Genomic DNA, 15,344 nt, shown 5'->3' with positions numbered 1-15,344 from the left:
TGTCAGATCACCTTTCTGTATTTTAGTAATATCAAGGTTTAGAGTGACTGCTTCTCCCTCCGTCACTGACACTGACTTCAGTTCATCAACACCAAACACACCTGATCAACAAACACAATCAGTTACACAGCAGAACACTTGGAAATGTAGCTGTTTTGAGAAAATATCTCAGCTTTTCACTCTGAACTTATTTCAAAGGCTTTCATAGTTTAGGAGTTTGCAATAGAAAATAAATAAATAAATAAATAACCTTTCATTTGACAGGAAGGAAAATGGAAAGTTCAGAACAGCAGCATGAACAGAAATGAAGCATATTATTGGAAAATTGGAAAATATTATACACAAAAGGGATGATGGAAAAAATAAAGAATAGAGTAATGTATGGGGATAAATGATAGCATACACAGAACTGAAGCATAATAATAAAATAATGAAACTTACCAGACATGCTGCACAAGCAGAAGAAAATAAACATGCATTTCTTCAGCATTTCAATGAAAAGTTTCAAATAAAAAGAGTCCCTAATTTCTAACTAAAATAAAATACAATTAGATAAAAAAAAGGCCACAAGTAAAACTAACAACACAGAAATACAGTGAATGTTTCTTAAAGAAAGTGACAGAGCTGGAGAGAGGATGCAAGTCTGTTAGTGGTTTAGTAAAGCTCTGCAGTCAGTGTGAATAAACTCCTCTAGTAGGCGTTTCATTTAAGAGATCATGCCTTCTTAAAACAAGACTGTTTGATCCACTGACAAAAGAAGAGAAAGCAAACTTTTTTTCTGAAGACATGATTTAAATATTCACTATTTTTATTATTCTTTTTATTACTTTTTTATTTTTAACTCTTTTTTTATTTAAGTCAGTGGTTCTTAATTATGTTCTTATAGACCTAGCACACTAAGGCTGGTGTAAGAATTGAAGAACCTCAGACGCTTCGATTAAACTGAGATTCAGACAAAACACGGTACATTAACATACAAACATCTGTATCCACATCTCACTGAGAGAAGATGTGGGAAACCCCCATGGACTGTGTACTTGGCCATGGCTCCCCGACCCTCCCTGACCCACCTCACACCTGTCCATGTCTAATCAGCTGTCCTATATAAGTTTTCAGTTCCTTGTTCATTGTCCGTTCTTAATGTCGCCTAATGTCATTAATGTCGTATAGGTTAGTTTCCGTCGTGTTGGAGTGTGGTTTCCCCTGCTGTTCCTGTTTGTTCCTGTTCCCATTTTTGGATTATTCTAATAAAGTATGTGTTTATCATTTCCTCGTCCTTGCTCCTCCTTCCCGCACATGACCCCTGAGACATGTCTGGTATAATTTAAATTGTCTCAGGGTGTCTGGAACAATGGTCTCAATATTACAATAAGTATTCTAAAAGTGAAACTCTAACTCTAGCACTGTCTATTCTGATTTCTTAAAAAAATATATAAAATAAATAACTAGCTTACTAGTTTCTTTATTCTTTATATGTCCTATCTTTTCTTTTTGTTTTATTTTTATTTATTATACAAGTAACTTACAGGGCAGGCAGGATAACAACTTGTAGACAAGAAGAAATTTAACAGTGGACAAAGCAAACTAAACAGAACAGAGCGAACGCTGCGTTCAAAGCGAGTCCTCCTGGGACGTTCGTTATGAGGTGACAAGTTGTCATTACAACATCAGGTGCATTCAAGTCACTTTGGTCAGAACAAGTTGCCAAGTTGCCACAAAATTTTTTTAACTCTACATCTACAAAATGACGAATTAAGAATGTGTATCGTGTTTTTGCCTTTTTCTGTTTTCATTCAATTTATTAAGGTGATGTAAACATATTCTATGATATCTTTGAAGGACATGAGCACCCAAATGAACGTACAATAATATTAAAGATTGAATAGAATAATCAGATGTCTAGATAAATTATCCTATGAATGATCAATAATAATTGGCATTCTAATCCAAATGCGAGGACAAAATAAAATGGAGTCCAATTTGAATTTAACCTAAATTTAATAATTTTGTGCACTGAAAAGACAGAATATGCAAGAAACCTTCAGCCACTATTGAAAACCTCTGTTGGGCCAACTCATGGACCTTACACTGGCAAAAGTGGATTCCAAATCTTCAATACTTATCTTGCTGGATCTGTGGGCTGCTTTTGACACAGCTAACCACCAGATCCTCCTGTCGGCTATTCAAACCGGCCGATGGACCATTCAGCCTCTGAATCCATCAGTGTCTGCCGTACCATTTAAGTAAATGGGCCTCATTTATCCTTGTTCTCGCTAAAAAAAAATTCTCATAACGTCATCTGCAGTTTAGTTTAAAGATGAGTTATTGTGCACCAAGCACTTCTGTCATTAAAAGATAGAATGTCACATGAAAAGTAAAAATATAACGCATCCACTACAAATATATCTCAATTTGTCCTCATTTGTAATTCACTTTGGATAAAAGCGTCTGCTAAATGACTAAATGAAAATGTAATGTAAATGTACAGATGCACTGTTCTTGACCTTAGGCAGTGTGTAATGCCACACCAGCAGAGAGAGCCCTCACCTGACTGTTACCGCGTCTTCTGCTTCTTTTATGGTTACTTCCTGTTTGCCAGCCATACAAGGATGGCCATGCCAAAGAGGCCTTTGCAAAGTCTTGTTTAGCTGTTAGCGGACACTACTGAGCATTTCTCTTTGTTTTTTATTGCCTTGTCTTGTTTTTGACCTTGGACTGTTGCCTTTTTTTTTTTTGGATTGTTTGCTGCCTGCCTTGATCATTGCCTGTTTTCTGGATTACTTTTTTGCCTTGTCTTTAATACTGTTGTTGGCTGGTGTTGGACCCTGCCTGCTTTTTATTAATAAAAGCTTGCAACTTGATCTTCATTGTCACGCCCAGTCCACAGCGCATGCTGTTACGAAATTTTGTCCACTTTGAGACCAGAAACAGCATAATACACAATCCTCTATTGAATAAAAAAACACACGCACACACAACAATTAATACAGTCGTTAGCTTTAAAATACAGACACCCTAATAATAGAAAGGAAGTTACAGCACACAAGATTCAAACACACAGCCTTGAGATTGAAAACCCAGTTATTTAATATGATGTGCCACATAGAGGACATTTATTCAGATGTTCAAGGTGAGATCGAACAAATATTACTGCATGCTGAATAATAAAAAGTAGCACAGTTCTGAGCTGAATTACAGCTGAGATACATAAGAGAAATACAGCGTGGCCCTACCAGAAACCATGTATAACTTGTGTATAACATGCTTGCTGATCACAGTGTGGCACATGGAGTTAAAATTGATAGCATGGAGAGCTTACATGCACATTAGCATAACTGATTAGGAAGGAAAGGGAAAGGAAAGGACGCTAAGTGTGGCCAAGTATGGTGACCACAGGCAGATTAACCATATGGGCAATTGGGCAGATGCCCAGGGGCACCACGTCCAGGGGGCACCACGCAAATAAATTTTCTCGTGTAAGACAAGCACTGTATTCTCATATGCAAACAATGTATTCTCAAATGTCTATCTAGCCATGGCCTATAACCTTTCGCCAGAACGTAGCCTACCCTGAATGTTTTGTTAAACATTTTTTGTTTCCTCCTGCATGAATCAGTGGATGCGCGATGTACACATACTAGGTGAACCCGTGCACTTTCGTTTCGACGCCCATATATTACTCAAACAGAATCTAGGAGCATGGTGTGCGGTGTCGCGCAATTCCAGTCCCTGCAGCTGAAATGAAACTACCTCACTGATAGATGTGTGAATCTGAATCTGCTACAGAGCGTCAGCCTTGTGCTTTCACGTTGTAGTTTGTAGCCGTTGACAATCAAGAAAGGGTGTTTGTAAGTTTAATTTTAAGTTCAAATCCTCACAAACTTGTGACACTGTCACACAGGACACATGTTTTTACCTGCTCAACGTATTATAATAATTTTATGTATATTTGAGTTTTAATAGGTTTTCATGTTGTCTTAGCCATTTTATTCCTCTTAAACATTTTAATGTGTGTATGTCTTTAAGACACTCTGGGTCAGCCTGTCATGTGACTCCTCACATGACAGGAAACAGGAACTGAACCCTATAAAGGAGGCAGCATGACAAACAATCAGGGTCACTGACCAAACTACACGCTGGATAGAGGAGTTATTTTAAGGACTTACCTTTCCAGCAGCACCCTCATTTTGGAGTATCACTTTTGTTGGACTGTATATACACCGGTGGACACTTTTATATTGGAACTTTCAACACTGGATTTCTTATGGACTGTTTTAGGGTTTGGTGCAAATGGACTCCACACTTTTAACAGCCTAAGTTATTCTAGTTTTATTGTGTTGTTTTATGTTCCTTGTACATTTATGCAAATACACATTATTTATTCACTGTACTTTTTGTCGTTGTCTCAGCTTTTAAAACACTTATTTTATCTCACTCAGTATAATCTGACCCCATTTTAACAAACATAAATTCGACCAATAGGGCCGAACATTACAAACTATGTACAGTTCTTAACAAATTTATTATACCACCTGTTACCCGCCAACTCTTTTTTTAAACAAAAAATTGTATTGTCATTTATTAGGCAAAGGGCATAGCTGGCAACTTGATGTCTGCCTCTCCCTCCTTTCCAGTAGGGTTGTTACGGTGAGGCAGAGTGAGCGCCAATTCGGCGTCAAAAGATTGAATTGATAACATCAAAACCATTGTATCGAACCGAGAAATATAGATACAGAAATAAATAAAAATAGAAATAAATAAATATTTGATTTTTATTTTGTATGGCCTCCTATGGCCTTGATAAAAGCATGGATTCTTGCTAGCATAATTTTTATGCACTTTTTCACAGTCTCCATTGTTACTGATTGTTACTGGCTTCCAAATAGTTTTTAGTTGTTCCCAAAGACTTGCTTTTGATTAAACTTTTCTGCAATCTATCTTTGAATCCATTCAGTCCCAACAATAGCTAACTGTAGTTTAGCATTCCAAACACTACTGTGACTAAAGATCTGACACTAATCATTACACTATAGTGTAAACGGTTCACACGTTAGTGTTTATTAAAAATGCTGCTTTTCACTCCTTACGGCGGCTTGCCAAAGGGCGCTGTTAAAAACGCCGTTCTGATTGAACAAATGCGTGCATAACTTAAAGGGGTCAGTTATTTTCCAGTTGATATGATTCATTAGGGTCTTAATGAAAAGTCTCTAATATACTTTGATTAAAAATTCTCAATGGTTTTGTAAAACAACACCCTTTTTACCTTGACAAAATCAGCTCTGCAAAAATCATCTCATTCTAAGGGGTTGTTCCTTTAAATGCAAATGAGCTCTGCTCACCCCGCCCGTCTCTTCTTGTGGAAAGACAATCTTGTTTACATTAGGCGCATTTAGCCGCTAGACTTCCTAACTACCACGTTATAAGGAAAGGCAATCACAAAGATTCATAAAAAAACGCTTATACACACTTCTGCTGTGATCATGAATGATTCACGTGAACATAGACGGATATATGTAGATCGGGAGGTTCATTCCCTTCACAAACAAATGTAATCCACTGCATCTTCAGCAGCTCAGATGTCAGGAGTAAATGACGACCACTATGTTCATTATTACATCCAGCAACACCTTAATCGCTCAGTCGGAGATATTCTTGTCTAACTTACATCTCTGCTCCAGCATTGAAACATGGAAAGTTACTGGACTGTGACAGCTGATCTGAGGTAAGACGCTCATGTCAATCAACTATTGTGGGAGTGTCCTCTGTGTGTGTGTCGCCACAACGACAGGCATCTGAGAAGGCTCGATTTGAAAAAGGAAATATTATTTTTACAGATTAATTAAAAACCACTGCATGGATTTTTATCATTATAGGGTAGATTTGTACATACACTGACAACACACATTAATGTTCAAACAACATGAAAAAGTGAACTTGGCATCCGATGACCCCTTTAAGGCGTTTTCCTTGTAGTATAATGAGCCACGCCCGCTGATTTCCACAGCCAGTAATATTGAACTGTTCTCACCCAATCAATGATGAACAGAACCAGACCAGACTAATTCACCAGGAATTGTTTTAACCTTAGAGAATTTAATACTCTGTGTAAAGCCATCCCTCCTTCTTTAAAACAATTAATCCAAAACACCCTCACATATTCAGATGTATCTGTTAAATTGCCTGAGTTGGAGACTGGACAAATACATACTGGGGACAAAAAGTGTAAGAACAAAGTAATAGGAAATGTATTAAAAAGTAAATTATTTTCAGATTGTAATACACCTGGAAAAATAAAAGATTTTGATAATGAGGTATTTAAAAATACATTTTGTAATTATCTTAAATGGCCAATTCTCCATAAACTGAAGGATTTTCAGTTTAGAATAATTAACAATGTTTATCCAGCTGAAATTTTATGGAAAAGATTCTGTTTTGAGGTAGATCCTTGTGTTTTTTGTTTGGAAGTGCCTGAAACCGTTGAACATTTATTTTCTTCTTGTCCAGTCACAGTACAGTTTTGGCAGGATGTCTACAGCTGCTAAATATTGATATTAGTTCTGATATTCTGTCATTTAATTTGTTTCTGGTGTTGGTTTATGCTGATGGTTTTTCAAAAAAGATGTCATTGATGGTAAACATCATTGTGACAATGGGTAAATATCACATACGTAAAAGTAAGTGGAATAACAGTAAACCCTCTATAAATTGTTTTATAAATGAATGTAAAAATACATAGAATCTTTGAAACACATATCCAAATATAATGAACCCCTTGGTGAATTGTATAAAACCATGTATGAGTCTCTTTCCTTTTAAAAATTGTAATATTTTATTTATTTATTTATTTATTTATGTTCCTTGCAACCCCCCAAAAATGTTTTGTTTATTTGTTGTTTATTGTGTGTAGATTTATATATACACATGGACATTTATGTATGACTGGGATTTAATTATGTAAAAGTGTATATTTTTGATATGCATAGTTGTGTTCCCCACCTGAGTTTGTAAATTGATATTGTTCAATAAAAAAAAAAAAAAAAAAAAAAAAAAAAAAAAAAAAAAAAAAAACGAATCGTTTTAACGGAAGTGCCTGTGAACTGATAGGAAATATTTATGTACAAAGTATCACTACTAACATAATTACATGGACAGCATTTTAGCATACCAGCCCCATCTGCATGCTGCTGAATAACAAGAAGTTATGTCAATAACGAGAAGTTGCTGTCACGGCTGTCCTTATAAAGGAGCATCTGCTGCTGAACTTACACAAATACACTGTTTTTAATGTATTTTAATATTTTTATTGTAGCGTCATGTGATCAGTCTCCAGCCTGTCTACAATATGCTATCAAATAACTGCACTCAGACCAGAGGACATGACTCGTTTAATCAGATCAAACCAATTTAGTTTTCAATAATACCGACTCTGGGCTTGGAATATTTCTTTGAATGACTCAAGTTTGATTCAACAACAAATCGAAATACGAGCAAAGCGAAATAAAAGAGAAATGACAAACGGTTCGATTTGATTATTATTGTTGTTGTGTCGTTTTGTTTTACTAATGGAAAAACGAAAATTATTTTATTTTTATTTTTTATATATATTTATACATAATTTATTTTAAAAAAAAATGGATAAAAAATTACCATATGCATCTGTGCGTGAGCGGCCTTAAAATACCACTTTTCAACCCTGTCTTTTCTGTCTGTGCGCCGGTGCGATCCCTTGCATTGTGAAATAAATCTACATGTTTGCTTGATTTTATGTTTTTTCACAATAACAAGAAAATGTTACAATTGCTTTTGTAAAATATGTCTATAGACAGCTTGAAATGTCTACTTAAATGAAACAAATATGTGTTTAGGTTATTTAATTCGTAATTCCATCAAGAGGTTTTCTATACAGTCTTTCCAGTCTGAGCACCTTATCTGCATTGTGCTCCGACCACGCGCAGCCTATTCAATATAAAGCCTGGAATTGACCAAAGAAAAGAATGCAAATTAATAATAGCTAATATATAATCATACAAATATGTATCAAGGCCACCTACGCACATGAAACAAATGTTAAAGCATAAGCTAATTTATTTTACCCACAAACAAAAATACGAAACATAGCTTAATTTTTGTTTTTCCGTTTCTCAAGCAAAATTATATAATAATAATAATAATAATAATAATAATAATAATAATAATAATAATAATAATATAGGCCTAATTAAGCCTACAGTATTTAATAATAAATAATAAAATTATACCGTTTGTCATTTCTCTTTATTTCTTTTTAAGTAAAATCAAATGATCTAAAATGTTCTTATTTCGACTAAACAAACAAGGCCCGTTTTTTTCAAAATAACTGCTTTGATTTGATCTTAAATTAGACAGATTGGAGATTAATCCTAAATATGCCGCTACAATAAAACACATTACATTAAAATGCAGTTAAAACAGTGCATTTCTATGATGCAGTAACTTCAGCAGCGTGCAGATTCTCGTTTATTTCAGCGCGGACATTCGCTTAACAATATCTTTTAACGGGGAAAACACGACATATAAAGTCGTTATTATGAGACAAATATGTGTCGTTTTAAATTGAAAATATGTCGTAAAAACGATATTTCTCTTTATAATGTCATTGCTTCCACATACATATTATTTTTCCTTTTTTTTTTTTTTTTTTTTTTTTTTTTGGTTACATGTGAGCTAATCCAGTGGTTGAAATTTGTAACATTTTGTTGTTATTGTAGAAGAACATAAAATAAAGCAGACATTTATATCTTTTTCCTCTGTTATCACTGTAAGGGATCGCACCGGCGCAGTGTTCCGCTTTATATAAGATGTATATTTGCAAGAAATATATGCAACAGCCAAACAGTATGAAGAAACGATATTGTGACTAATTATCAGAACGGTATCAGATGAATCTTATTCTGCGTGATGGGACGGACAGTAAAGTCAGGTTGAGCTGAAAAGTGGTATATCAAGGCTGCTCACGCACAAATGCATAGGTAAATTAAACTTGAGTCATTCAGATAAAGAAATATTCCCAGCCCAGAGTCGGTATTATTGAAAAATAATTGGTTTGATCTGATCATCTTAAACGAGTCATATTTTCTGGTCTGAGTGCAGTTATTTGATAGCATATTGTAGACAGATTATTCCTAATAAACGTGACGCTATAATAAAAATATTAAATACGCTAAAAACAGTGTATTTGTGTAAGTTCAGCAGCAGATGCTCATTTATGTCAGGACAGCCGTGACAGCACCGCGGACAATCGCTATTAGCTTCCTCATGACATAACATCTTGTTATTCAGCAGCATGCAGATGGGGCTGGTATGATAAAAAGCTGCCCATGTAATTAACAATTACATTAAAGTGTGGATAAAGACGTGGAATCGGTCTATATTCAATATTACTTTTCCTATAAGTTCACAGGCACTTTTTGAAAAGCGGCGTTTTTACAGACACTTAAACGCCGTTAAATACGGCGTTTTTGTACCGTTTACGCGCGTTTTTAACGGCGAGTGCTCTCAGGACGGCGTATTTGACGGCGCTAATACTGTTTTAAACGACGTCTTGTATGTATACGCGATTTACCTATAGCGAAATTGTATGGCAAGCCAAAGGGGTCAGAATTTTAAGGTATTTTAATATTTTTTTATTGTAGCGTCACGTTTATTAGGATTAATCTCCAATCTGTCCACTATATAGACAGATTGGACTGCAGTAAGTGCCCAATAAATTCCCTTCCCACCTTCAATCACTGCCGGACCTGGGACTCAAACCCACAACCTTCTGATTACAAGCCCAACTCCCTAACCATTAGGCCATGGCTAAATTATTAATAAAAAAAAATTAGTAGTAGTAGTAGTAGTAGTGAGTGATAGATAGAGTAGTTAGTATTATTATTAGTTAGTTAGTATTAGTTAGTTAGTTATTAGTTAGTAGTAGTAGTAGTAGTAGTAGTAGTAGTAGTAGTAGTAGTAGTAGTAGTAGTAGTGATTGTTAGATTAATCAATGAGATTTAGCCTAAATTGCACTTTTTTTGTAATGCTTCTTTAGAAGTATTAATATTGTGAAAAGTGATATACAAGCTGAAGTGAAACATGTCTCTCTACAGCAAAGTTAAGTTTCATTTAATTGAAAATGTATTTGCAAACTTTTAATGATAAAATGGTTCCAGTCAATCATGAACATCTCCACTGTAAGTATGTGATTAATCAGTGTGTGATTGTGATGTCTGCAGACTCTTCTTCTGTTGAAGACGTCTGGATGTGATGTCATAAAACAGAAAAGCAACAGCAGCCACGCCCACCAGAGCAGAGAGAACCAATCGGATCACAGCTTCAGTAAAACCACAACAGTGAAGAGTTTCTGAGGACAGAAACAGAAGAAGAGTGATTCAGGGTTCAGATTAAATACAAGCATACTGCTCACCACGGACATACCTGGACACGGCTGACAGAGCTCAGTGCTGTTGAGATGTTGAGTCTGGTTTCTGATGGGGTTGTTGATCACACAGCTGTAGGAATCATCCAGACACTCAATCTCCAGACGTAGAGACAGACTGATGTTGAAATCAGACATTTTGATGCTGGAAAATAAATAATTTCCTTTGTACCAGGAGAAAGTCACATCACTCACATTCACCACTGAACACACTAATGAACAACTCTGCTCTGATGATGATGATGAACTTTTTACAGAGTCACTGATGATGACAGGAACAGGCAGACGAGCTGAAAAACATTAAAGAGTAAGAGAAAAACTCAACAGTAGATAAGAGTTATGACATTTGTTAATATTTAACATTTCATTAAACTATACATGAATTATTGTATTAAATGATAATGTTGATTTTATAAAGATCTTTCATAATATCACTGTAGTTTACAGTTACAAGACCTTATATCATTTTATAATATTCTATACACTATAGTGATTACTATAGAAATGTTACTACATTTTCTATAGTAAATTTACCATAGTATTTTTTCATGTGGGGTCATACAAATCTCAGTATTCTCTAATATTTTCAGTGTTTATTTTAAAATATTTATACATGAAACAGGTGAAGTAATGCTCTTCTCACCATACACAGTAAGACTGAATATGTTGATATTGATGTCACTCCTGTTGTATACTCCATAAAGTCCAGTGTGTTGAGTTGTGGTGTTTGTGATGATCAGAGATCCATTCTGATCCAGCTCCAGTCTGTCTCTGAATCTCCCACCAGCAGTATTATCATGACATTCACTTTCATTGTTCTGTATGTTGAATGTAGCTATGAGAATCTGTTCAAACCTCCATATCAGTTCACCTTCCTGTGTTTTAGTAATATCAAGGTTTAGAGTGACTGATTCTCCCTCGGTCACTGACACTGACTCCACTTCACCAACACCAAACACACCTGATCAACAAACACAATCAGTTACACAGCAGAACACTTGGAATCTCTCAGCTTTTTACTCTGCACTGATTTCAATGTAGACTTTCATAGTTCAGGAGTTTGCAGTGAATTAAACTTTCATTTGACAGGAAGGGAAAAATTGAAAGTTCAGAACAGCAGCACAAACAGAAATGAAGCATTTTAATTTGATAAAACTGGAAAATATAATACACAAAATAGATAATGGAAAAATAAAGAATAGAGTGATATAGGGGAAAAATGATACACTGAAAAAAATTATTTTGTTGGTCCAACTTAGAAATTGTTCTTCGTGTGGTAACATCTACAATAACTGGTTTTGTTGAAATGAAATAAATGATTTGAGATTACTGATTATAACTGAATTCAACCAACCTAAAAAACAAAACAAAACAAAAAAAAAGTTTTATTGAATCATAACAGTCAGTAGATGTAACCTGATTTCTCCATTTAGGTCAAATTGTCACCATTCTTGATCTTTGTGTGAGTCGAAAAGACACAGCTCAAAACACTTAAATAAAAAGAAAATTCACAATGTTTGATTGTCATGACATCATGAGCTAATATTTATCAGACATCAGACTCCTGATATGACCTGTGAGTCTGACTATTACATGATGACTAGATCAATAAAAAAATCAAGATCTGATCAGAGTTTCTCTCACAACTACTTCAATAATAATTGTGCCTTAGAAATTAGAGCTGAAGATATTTGCCCGAACCCGATGAAACCCGACGGGACCCGATGGGTTCGGGCTTCATTTACATCATTTTACACGGGCTCGGGCTTGCGCGGTAAATGAGCGGTCATGTGATGCGTTTCGATTAGGGGGAGAAAGATGCGAAAACTGACACTGAGGAGGTGAAACGGAGGCTTGCCTCTGGTGATTACGTTTTGGCAAAATTAGCCAGATTAGTATGCATCCCGGCCAGTAGCAGCAGCAGTGAAAGGGTGTTTAGTGCTACTGAACGCACCATCAGTGAGCGCAGGACCGCGCTGAAACTACAGTGGATTCGTCGCGTTGAGGCCGGATTGTGGAGAGAAGTGGCGAAATAAATCCCGCGGAGCCTTTATCTTAATTTCGTTATTGCCAAATACCCATCTTAATTTAGAACTTATCTTAATTTAATTTGTTAAGAAAGATGCATTTTTATTGGCGCGTATGCTTATTTATAGGCTAAGTGTACACCTATTTAGAGTGCTAAGATGTAACGATGTTACAGAGGACTTATTTTATTTCTTTGTTCGAAAGTCCAAGTGGCCTACTGCCTATGCTATTCATTAATAAATTCTATTAAAATATGTATAAATGACTTATTCTTGTCAAAAGGCAAAAGAGCGGTGTGCTTGCACACATTTGAATAATGTCGGGCTGTAAACGGGTTCGGGCTTTTAAAAAGCCGCCAATCAAAATATACTTGTCGGGCTCAGGCTGATTCTGTTTTCACTTTGCTGCAACTTAAAATATCTAATCAATTCAAATCATAATTTGTCATTAAAGCAACATTCACTAATCAGCTAATTCACTAATCTAATATTTACTTATGATTTAAGTGAGCTTTGCTCCATATATTTATACACTAGAAACAATCTTGTCATATGTGGTACCAAGTGAACAAGTTGAGCATTCTTTAATCAGGCATTACAAAGAACTATGTAAACATTGCAGGTGCATTTATAGCCTACAGCTTAAAGAGTGTCAAACCAAATTATGTCAATCCCGATATTTAAGGAATTGGTTTCCGCTCAGACATTTTGTCACGTGGAGAGGGAGACGAGAGCGAGGGGATCCATGCGCAAGCTTTTATTGAATGGACGAGGCAAAGACATGGTCAGACAGGCAGGGTCAGAACAATAATAAACAGGTACAGCGGAGGGAGGCACAAGAGAAGTCCGTGAGGCTGGCGTGGGTCGATCAACGGCGAACATAATCCATAACGTGCGACTGAAGAATAATCCTTATGACGAGCATGAGTCCAGAAAGGCAGGCGGCTAGACAGACGAAACGAGATGGCCAGGCGAGAATACTAAACACGGGAAACTAGGAACTCAGGATACAAAGGAAACTAGGAACTAGGGATACAAAGCTAGCACTAGGAAACAGTGCTAAATGCAACTGAAAATGCAACTGAAACTAAACTCCACAATACACGGTGCTCGCCGAGTGAAAGTCCGGGGCTTTTATGGGGTTGCTGATTGGCCACAGGTGTATGGCGCAATCAGCGTGGTGGATAGTGGGAGATGCAGTCCGGGGTGTAGTGCAACAGTCTGTGTGTAAAAATTGAACGAGAGCGGCATCTGGTGGTGAGCGGTCCGCAGGTCACTGACCAGATTTGTGACACATTTGCTCAGACATTTTTAATGTTTACTCCTACCTTGATATTATCTTTAGAGATCTTAAACATAGCCTTTAAGTTATCTTTAGGACAATTTTTTCTTACACCTATAGGAACCTTCTCCAGAATACCTCTAACCTGTTTAGAAATGCTTAATTGTACTTTAATGCCAATGGTCGGAAGGAGGTGAGGTGTGTGCGTTTTGTTCCTGCTGTTTCTTTTAGTGCATCGCCCAGATCAACAACTTCAGGTCCTCGATCAAGCCAAACAGGGGGCATGTAGTGGACAGCACATTCCAGGGCCCAGTTTATGGCAAGGGGGCCCCTCCCTGACCACCATAGTGGACAGAGGTTTGCTACATTTTGATTGGATCTTGGTTGAACTAACATAAGCAAACTGTCCAACACCATCAGATAAAGATGCCAGGACAACAGCCAGTCTTCTCTTAGATCTCTTAGCAGTTTGTGCCCTTCACCCACCTCGAGACTGATTCCTAATGGTTTGGCCTGTGACCCGGCCATAAAAATTCTTTAGGACATCCAGATGCAGCAGCAGTGGTTGAAACTAAGAGAGGTCAGGGAGATCCATCCAAATCCATTCATAACTGTTTTCAAACCTTAAATCTGATGCACACTACAACACACACATCTTATACTTATTCAGCGAAATAAGTATTCCTTGTGACAGCAACATGTAGTGCAACATCTCACACAAACTCAGCTGTTAATGGACAAATGAATGCATGCATGACAGTTCAATCTTTTCCCATCATGTTTGGACTTAATGTGTTCGTAACATTGTGACATGAGTACCCATCACTACCCTATTTCACCTCCCTAGGTTGGAGAAAGCTGAATTTACTACAGCATGGAGCAGGTGTACATGTTTTGAATGTGTCTGTTCTGAGCATTATTGGAAGTTGTATGTTGGGTCAATGTAATGGATTTAAGTTGAAATAACATTCTCTCATTTTATGTTACATAATCTTGATTGAACTAGGTTATAACAACAATTATAGGTAGTATCAGATAGAAATACCTCTTTAAAGAAACAACTGCACAAGTTCACTTTTTACAGTGTAGCACACACAGAACTGAAGGTTAATAATAAAACGATTAAACTTACCAGAGATGCTCCACAAGCAGAAGAAAATAAACATGTTGAACCTTTTCTTCAGCATTTTACTGAACATTTTAAAATAAAACGGTCCTTAATTTCCAAAATAAATGTAAAAAAAAATGTAAAACAGATAGGACAGAAGTATGTTTAGTAAAGCAATAGATGATCGGAGGTGGAGTGTGCTGCTGATCTACACTCAAGTAGTTTAGTTTGGGGGTTTTCAAAGTGTGAAGCACCTCCAGGCGACAAAATATGTCATCTTTTTTGTACCAATCTGATCTTCAAAAACTTTATACCGTGGGCTGGTTGCACTGTATTTTTTTTTTTTTTTTTTTTTTTTTTGCACTATTGCACAGATGAAGCGTAGCCTAACTCTATGCAGGCTCTTATCTCTTTGAATGGGGAAACATCAACTTCTTGCAATGCATGCTTGCAAATAAATGTCAAATGTGTTCC

General features: G+C 36.3%; 1 protein-coding gene across 1 annotated transcript; it reads right to left on the bottom strand.

The window, feature by feature from the left end:
* Positions 1-10,198: 10,198 nt before the first annotated feature.
* LOC127158641 (uncharacterized) lies at positions 10,199-14,988 on the bottom strand. Its single transcript, XM_051101696.1, has 4 exons — positions 14,895-14,988; positions 11,097-11,414; positions 10,453-10,743; positions 10,199-10,378 (listed from the first exon to the last, which is right to left on the bottom strand). The coding sequence occupies exons 1-4, from the start codon at positions 14,959-14,961 to the stop codon at positions 10,221-10,223; spliced, it is 834 nt and encodes a 277-aa protein (XP_050957653.1). The 5' UTR covers positions 14,962-14,988; the 3' UTR covers positions 10,199-10,220.
* Between the last annotated feature and the right edge of the window lie 356 nt (positions 14,989-15,344).

Source organism: Labeo rohita, unplaced genomic scaffold (assembly GCF_022985175.1).
Source record: "Labeo rohita strain BAU-BD-2019 unplaced genomic scaffold, IGBB_LRoh.1.0 scaffold_162, whole genome shotgun sequence".
NCBI lineage: Eukaryota > Metazoa > Chordata > Actinopteri > Cypriniformes > Cyprinidae > Labeo > Labeo rohita.
This window is presented reverse-complemented; position numbering and strand designations above follow the sequence as displayed.